At 31.2% G+C, this 9,209-nt stretch overlaps 1 protein-coding gene across 2 annotated transcripts in view; it reads left to right on the top strand.

Moving 5' to 3' along the window:
* Positions 1-1,256: 1,256 nt before the first annotated feature.
* LOC142324111 (G-protein coupled receptor Mth2-like) overlaps positions 1,257-9,209 on the top strand; it is an 82,660-nt gene continuing 74,707 nt past the window's right edge. Inside the window, exon 1 of one of the 2 annotated variants that reach the window (XM_075364772.1) lies at positions 1,257-2,091. In XM_075364772.1, coding sequence (XP_075220887.1) covers positions 1,329-2,091 — 763 coding nt within the window. In that variant the 5' untranslated portion in view covers positions 1,257-1,328. Of the gene's footprint in view, positions 2,092-4,455; positions 5,347-9,209 lie in introns of those variants that run through there. The other variant, XM_075364771.1, reaches the window with a different exon arrangement.

Below are 9,209 nucleotides of genomic sequence, written 5' to 3'. Positions count from 1 at the left end.
CTCAGATAGTTCCTTATCATGACAAGGAAGTATTCGGATTGCTTCAAGTGCGTTCAAAATGTCGCACCTTCTGACAGAGTTAAAGGCATTCCTGACACTCAACGTCATCAGCATGATCAACTGTCTAGCCGCGTGGTAAGTTACTTGTCCCTCTCTTCAGTCTCCATCACCTCAGAGTACCCTCTCCGGGATCCATGCTGCCTGCCCGAAAGATTGCTGGGCAGCAATTTACCTGTAGTGTCCAACATGCATAAAATCTTAGGCCGACGGTAATTTAGGATCTGCCTTTCCTTTACCGATTAGCACCAGCCGCGCGATCTTCCAACGGGCCGAAGAAGAACCTTCCCTGAAGTACGTGTTGTGTAAACCAAGCAAGAGTTGCAGAAAGACCACCCCTACTTTAGATGTCTAAAGTAAAATAAAATAAATAAAACAGTTTTTTTAAATTAAATACCGCAAAATAATATTGGAAATATATTAAAACATTTACTTGGTTTTTTTAATTCCCTTTTATTTTTCTTTAATATTTCTTAAAATATTATTCACTTCTAAATAGACAGATAATTTTTCTGGTATGTAATTAACATCATTTAAACAGACATATGTAGAGAACTCTACATATAATATGTAACAAGAAAATACGGCAACAGGTAACTTAGAAGTTCAGTTATGATATAAGGAATCCGAGAATCTTTATTGTGGGATGTCTGTTTTCAGTAATACTGGTGAACTACATTTTTTTGTGAATTATGAATAACATTCACAGTAAAATATACGTATGAATAAACCTATATACATATATAAAACATTACATTATAATAATAATTTATATTAACTTACTTTAAGATTCGAATATAATATATGAACTTATCTAAATATACTAACAGTGGAATGGTCTCGGCATTTTATTCGGAAGATCCCAACTTCGAATTCCGGTCAGGCTGGCAATCTTTCTTTCATACACTATATAATTTCATTTGATATTTCTAATCGCTTCAGCTTCAAGTTTATGTAATGAATAACTGTCTTCAAAAAAATATTATTAAACACATTAAATAGATTTATTTGCGTAAAGCAAAATATTAATTTTAACGATTATAAATGATAAAAGGAAGGAAATAACAGTAAAAATCATTGAATACACATACATTTATGTTGTAATATTGGCTAAACTGTAGCTGTTGTTATCAAGATCTTCCATCCGTTCAGGAAATCTAATTTAATATAATGTAAAAAAAACCAAATAATTTATGCGGTGAAAAGATTATGCAATAGTTCATTGTGTCATTTAGTAAACTGTTAACAGAGGAGAAAAGTGGGTGTTCAAAATGTATAAAACACTTACTATACAATTAACAATAAATGTAATAATAATGGTGCAAAGTAAAGAAATTTCTTTACCAAAATGTGAATTAGATCTTAGTGTTTTAATTGAAAGTAGTAAAATTATTCATGATGATTTAATAACAAATGACGGCACAAAATATCCAAAAGGTACATATTGGAAAGATAAACAAGGCAATATAAGAGGTTGTATTTGTAAAATAAAACGGTGCATTAGAAAATGTTGCCCATCATCACAATCGATTATAAATGAAACATGTTCTGAAACAAAGAAACAATTTTTTATGAATAAAATACCATTTAGCGATTCAGAAAATAAAAAAGATACATACCATTTTATTTACGGATCTCCTTGTAACGGTTCTTTAAGTAAAAAAGACTTTAAAATGTCAAAGGAGGGAGAGATAATAGGTATAGGTCACAATGCAAATGTGTCGGAATATTGTATCGAAAACTATAAACGATTCAATGGAAAGTACATAATGAAGGCATATATTTGTGTAATGCCGAACAATGAGACCAGGATGAATTCAGGACCTACTACTCAAAAAGAAGGTTTGCTTGTATCAGCTGTATTCTTTTGTTTAACATTTATAGCTTACGGTCTTATACCAGATCTAAGAAACTTAAATGGCATATGTTTAATGATACATGTAGCGTGTTTTTTTATGGCATATATTCATTTAGCAATTGTGCAAATTTCAGCAGCAGAAACATCATATCCAATTTGGTTATGCAAATATTTAGGTAAGTTTTAACAATTTATTATTATTATTTTATTGAAGAAAATGAGGACTGTTATGTGTTTAAATAATACCGGTGTACCTGAAATACATAAACGTCTTCTTGCTCAAAAATGTTTTCTATTTCTGTAACGATTTCTACATAAAAATATCTATTTTATTTCTTAAAATTTTGTCATTGGAATACTGTGATTTTTATAAATTTATCCTGTAATGTTAAGTCAGTTTGATTGAATGTAACTGTCTTATTAATATATCGATTGATTCAAGTTCTAACTAAACTAACAGTAACATAAACTAACAGTTTATGAAGTTTATAAGTCTATTGCGTTATTTCTTTCACTTATATACTTATAGTTTTACTGTAACTCGATTCTTCCAATTATTATATTAATTATTACTTTCACTCATACACTTATAGTTTTATTGTAACTCATCGATAGTATTTCTTGTATACTTGGATTTACTCGTGGCGTTACCTTACTCGTATCGAACTGGATTCAGGACTCGCTTTGCTAAATTGACGTCTCGCTGTCTCATCTCGCAGACACACCTGAGACTCTCCTCGCTGGACTGTCGTCGTAACGTGTCCCTGGACTGGTTTGCAGAACTCCGCTGAACCCACACAACTGCAGCCTCTCCTCGCCGTAACGTTTCGCAAGCTGGTTCTAATAGAACTCTTTTTTAGCTGGTCTACCCTGACTATTTATACTTCTAGCCTCTTTACCTTACGGACCGGACCCAAGTCGAAGCGTGAGAAGAGTCGACCGAGACTTTTGTTCCCATGAATTCCAAACAAGGTCTCTTCTCACCGTACAGTAAGTGTTCATTGTGTGTTAGCGGGCAGTGTACAAAAGACAATTGTAAAACGGTCCTATTCATTACAAAAAGGGTTTTCTTTTTTGTCCCTTTCTGGATTCCTTCAATTATTATACTAATTATTACTTTCATAATAATTGGTAGGAATCCGTTACTCAGGCCCGCTATACCGGACTTATTACAATATTAATAATATTTCACTAGAGCTGTTTTCCATTGATGATAACTGTAATACCGACTGAAATGCGCTGTTGTGTTTATATCGTTAATCAAAAGTTACCCGACTTTTGTAATTTGAATAATATTAGTGTTAGAATTACGTCACTCATTTGTTTATCTATTCTGTTCTATTTCACACCACAACTATGCGATACTTGAATTAGAATAAGTAAAAGCATTTGTTCCAGTTATTATTTTTAATTAATAAAAAAATTAGTTATATCATAATTTACTTTCTTGGCATCATAGATCCAGTGCTATGATGCAAGGAGGAAGTGCGGTAGTTAGTCAGAAAATGGGATATGGTTTTTTTATTTTTTGATGGACTCAGGGGACCGAAAGAAAATTAAAAATGGAGAGTAACATTCGTACGTATTACCATTTGAAGCTTAATAACTTTTGACTGAAAGTAGATTTTGATAAAATTTGGTAGAGAGGCTTGTGTATATAGGGCAATTTATTAATAAAAGTTTGGGGTCAACATCTCCAGCGGGGGTAGATAGTATCTTTCAGTCTAATTTTCTCAACATAATCCCACTTTATATTAAGCTCAATACATGCATACATGCTATCTTACCGTTTTAAAAAAAATGTTACCCCCAAATTTTCCCCTTCACCAAAAACCGAAAAAAACTATCTTTTTATTTATTGCATATTTTTTAACCGAATTTTTTTTTTTTGTGTCTTCGTAAGCACAGTTGCAGTGCAAATGGCCTAAAAAAACTTTGGAGGGAATATTGGAGTCAGGGGAGCCGATCAAAGTTTAAATATATAAATATTTTATAATTTTTTAAAACGTTTATTAGTTTATTTAAATCTTTAACAATATTACAATAAAATTTAACATAATTCACCTCAAAATAATGATACATTTTCACGCATCATTATTTTTCCACTATACAGAACACATAACCAATGCCAGGAAAGTATAACAACTTGTTGTCAGCTTTTTTGTTTAAATCCACCTAAACTGACGTTTTTCCCCAAAATAAAATTAATCCATTATAAACTAGTCCCTGCACAATACATTTTAAAACAAGTTCTTAGATATAAAACAAAATACATCCGACATATTAACACATACAAACTTTTTTTTCCTTATGGTTCATATTTTTTGACTCAGAATAAGGTGGAATCTCAGAAAATTAAAAAATATAAACGGATATACTTTTGATCGATCAGCTGTTACGGAATAAAGTAAAAAAATAAAAATTTTACTCTTTAATGAAGTACGTATGATAAATATGACAAAAAGGAAATGAAATGATAATAATAAAAATAAGGAAGTCGGTCGATAATTGTATTGTGAAAGGTTGGTGAAACTGTTTCAATATTTGTATAATACGTACAAGGAAAATTTTGTAAAGGTTTTGAAGCAAATGAAATATGTTAGAAACATGTTTTGTTAAAAGGGAAATACTTATTTAGAAGGATAAAATTTTAAATATTGAAATGTTTAATATATTTAGGTTATTTTTAATTATAAACATATCGCTGACAGTGAGCGCCAAAGAAATCGATTCACAAAATTGTGAACTTGATTTCAGTGTTATAATCAATAATGGAAAAATTGTTAATGGGACTTTCTTAGAATCGGATGATACAGTATATAAAAACGGTACATTTTGGACGGATAAGCAAGGTCATTTACGAGGATGTATTTGTGAAGTAAAATCGTGTATTAGAAAATGTTGCCCGCAAGGAGAATCAGTTTTAGATGACATATCGTGTGTGAAAACAAATAAAACGTTTACAATTAACGATATAAAATTTGAAAATTCAACAATTGAGAAAGATAATTATCATTTTCTTTATGGATTTCCCAAAGGATCAAATGCCTATGTAGAAGAAGATTTTGTTATGGCGACAGACGGTAATTTATTGGAAAATGGGACTAGACAAAATCTATCGGAATACTGCATCGATTATTTTACAACAGATAAAGAAGAATACAAATTACAATCGTATATTTGCGTTTTAGATACTATAGAAGATGAAGAGACTAATAGTAAAATGTTTATAAAAGAAAATTTGACTATATCGACTATTTTCTTTTTCCTTGTGTTTGCTGTGTACTGTTTTTTGCCAGAATTAAGAAATATGAACGGTATATGTTTAATGAACCACGTAGGGTGTTTTTTCACTGCATATTTGTTTTTAGCAATTTTCGAATTTTCAGACAAGAAAACAATGTTTTCATACTTTTTGTGCAAGTCCTTGGGTAAGTTTTTATGCAATTATTTTTATTATTATTCCTTTTTTTTTTTAAATGAAAACTGTATTAAATAATAGTTACGTTGACCAAAAGTAATGATAAATTTTAGTAATTTTTAAACTCAATCTGTCTTATGTAATGCATTGTATATACAAATCGCAAATACATATATGCAAATCGCATATATAGATTTCTGAGAACTTGTTTGCTTTCTTTTTTCTTTTTTATTACATTAGCGTCCTTTGTGTCTCTTTGGGCGTCGGCCAGTTCTCCTGCGCCGTATTCTTAATTTTAATTCAGGATCTTTTCTCGTTTTCTAGTTACATTACGCATATAATCCTTCCACTACACTCGAGATTTTCCTCTCCTTCTTCTTCCCACCATCCAAATCATTAAATTCTATACTTTACTATATTTTTATAACCAAAACTCCTAGAGATATAGAATACACCGTATTAACTTTGTTACGAATTTAATGTAATTAATAATTAAATAATAAGTTCAAATTATAGAGTACATTTTTAAAAAATTTATTATTATGCGATCCACCGGGCGGAGAAGAGTAATCAACGTACACAGATTATTTTCGGTCAGCCGGCTGTTAGATCTTCTGTAAAGAATCTACCGCAGTGAAATTTAATTTCATACCCATTTTCTCAGCCGATTAATTTAAACCTAGAACATTTATGTTGAAGAATATTGAGAGTACAAATTAAAAAGCCTCTCTTCAGAGTTGTATTTTGTTGTTTTTTAAATGCATGACAAAATTCTTCAAAGATCAGAATTTTAGAAAACAAAATTTTCATTAATGAACTCACGGAAAGGGATTACATTAATCTGTTGCATTAAACTAGCTGTTCCGATCTGTATTGATGACTTTGATGCATATAAAGCATCAAAAAGTGGTATTAATCAGAGGTAACTTTCTCTCTAAATAACAATGTCAGTCCTTGTGAAGAACTGACGTGAGAATTCTTTTAGGATAAAAGTGTCACTATCTGCATTTCTATATTTCACTCAGCATGCTAATGTTTAACAGCGTAATCGGCTCAATGAAGAACAGTTTAACGGGAAATTCTTTCTCTTTACATTTTCTCTAGTAAACCTAGCATAGAATTCTTATTATTCTTGTGAGCGGCTAGTTATTAACAAAAATAACTTGCCACGTAACCTACAATCCTTCAGTTAGCGATTGTTAATTTACGAATAAATTCCGCATTAAATTTACGCGTTATGAATATAAAATTGTCCATGCAACGCGTTTTACCTCGTTTTATTGCTAACACAATTTTTTCCTCATTGCAACTTTGAATACTTGTAACTCAATAACGAAGGCATTAACCGAAAAACAGGTTTCACCATTGTTTTTCTAATAAAAGTTTTAATCGAAATCGTGTGTCATGTGTCCACCTTCCTATTTAAATAAATTAAGTATGATTCAATAAGACAGATTCAATATGGCGAACAAAAATTAAAAATCCACCATAATGCAAATTTTTTTAACTATCTAGAACCCCATTTCTTTCTTCTTCCAAATACATCTCAGATGTACAGTATAAAGCTATTTCCATACTTAAATATCACCCGATATATATATATATATATATATATATATATATATATATATATATATATATATATGTATGTATGTTATTGTGTTATATAAATATATATATATATATATATGGTTATTTTCAATAAATATAGAAAGTTAGGCCAAACAGAAACACAGAAGAAAAAATTAGATAAAAAATACAAGGATTTCCGCATACTGGAATCTCTGCATTATAATGCACTGATTATGAAAAATATCGTGTTTTTAGAGCCAAAGTTTAAATTACAGTTGCCAGATATCATTAGAAGCCTGATTTACTTACTATTTATTAATTTCTTAGAGTAATTGGGCTCATTAAAATAAAAAAGATAAAAATTTGTTTATAAAAAAAGGAAGCGGTTAATTTAATTATCTAAGTAATCGCAATTAACCGAGTGAAACAAGGCCAGTTCTATCGAAATTTTAGCAAATCGTTTGATTGTGACGCGATGGTTAAACCAGTTTTCCGAATTTTAAGAAATATTTAATCTTACCTAAAAAGTAGTAATGTATGATTTTCTATGATATTTTGCGTAATGAATATCTCACTTTAGGGTCCAGCACCTTTTCAAAATACCCACTCCTATTATTCTCACGCAGGGTCAGATAGTGTGGTGGAAGTAGATTTTCCATCACCGTGCCACCAAAATGGGGTTTCCCCTCCGCTCGTGACTTCAACCACTACTTCCAATTTGTTTATCAGCGGCTACGCGTTATATACTTTGCGTTTTCCATTTTACTTCACATTTCAGCCTAAAATTTGTTTACTATGTACAGCATTATGCTTTTTTAGTAAACTGTTGAGTGTTTAATTGTATGTTTGTTTACGGTAAACTTATTCTTTATGGTTTTGGCTTCGGACATCTTACTTAAAAAAAAAAATTGAGAAGCCCTCAAAAGCCATCGAGGTATAGTGGAAGTATCTCAACAATAATTAACCTGTGACGTCCGATGTCTACTGAAATAGAGTGTTTCAAGAGACATCGAAATTTCCTACCGGTAACTTTTCTATGGTACTGTTTAATTAGTACATGATTGATTGCAATCAAAGATTCCGTTTAGTACTTTATTTTAATTTTATTAACCAATTTTCGTTCTAAAGTTCGATATTTTTAAATTCGGCACAAAATGAGCGAGGTTAACATATATATTATTCAAATATATAATACATACCGGGTCACTGAAAAGTAACACACACTCCTCCAACATTTTTTATAACTGAGATAACTGAATGCGGTTTGCGGCAATCTTCCTTTGCGGGGGAGGGCAAATAAAAAATTTCAAATTGGACCAACGGTCATTTGATAAATCATTTTAAAGCGTTCGATGAGATGAGAAAAGTACAACTAAAACTAAATTCTGATCGCCCAATCCAAAATGGCGGCCAACAATGGGTTTGTTTGATATAGCTAGAATTACGGTTGTATGCTCCCCTTTATCATTTTTTTTGCGGTATCCCGATTCTCTCTTTGGAAATCTTCTCCGATAAGAGAGAAACTCAGTAAGACCCAATTAAGAGTATTCGGCCTTAATGCGGGGGCGGGGGACAAAGACGCCTCAAAACTTTTAAATGGGACATGTGGTCATGTGATACTTGTTTTAAAGGTCTTTCCGAGACAAGCAAAACGGTATCAAGAAATTAAATTCTGACTATTTAAACTAAAATGGCGACTACAAATGACATTACATTAATAAAAAATTAGAAAAACTAATTATTAAAATTTTTCAAATACTTCTTTTAATTAAACCTATATAAAAACATATAAAGGTACAGCTAATGCATCTAATGAGCGGCATACTAATCATACAATTTTCAGGATCGCAGTCGCAAATTTAATAGAAAAATCTCATCGCACTGGTAGCGTTTGCACTGGTAGATGATAAAAAGCTTGGCCGACCTAGTACAGAAATATTATAACATTGTAAAAACAATAAAAAAAATACCATAAATACCATCCATACAAGATTCAATTATTACAAGAACTTATTGAAGATGATTTTGATAGGAGAGTTGAATTCAGTGAAATTTTGACTCAGAGATGAAGCAAGAATTATTTCTTGCTTCAACATGTCCACCGATAAAGCCTCGTTTACTTTTAAGGGACTGTTAACAAACATAATTGTAGTTACTGGTCCCAAGAAAACCCTCACTGGTATCTTGAAAGTCACACCCAGCATCCAAAGCGGTTAAATGTACGAGCTGGAATAATAGGCAACATACTTCTTGGACCATTTGTCATTAACGGTAACTTAGATGGTGATATGTACTACGCTT

The sequence above is a fragment of the Lycorma delicatula genome, chromosome 4 (genome assembly GCF_047948215.1).
Source record: "Lycorma delicatula isolate Av1 chromosome 4, ASM4794821v1, whole genome shotgun sequence".
In the NCBI taxonomy this organism is placed as follows: Eukaryota; Metazoa; Arthropoda; class Insecta; order Hemiptera; family Fulgoridae; genus Lycorma; species Lycorma delicatula.
This window is presented reverse-complemented; position numbering and strand designations above follow the sequence as displayed.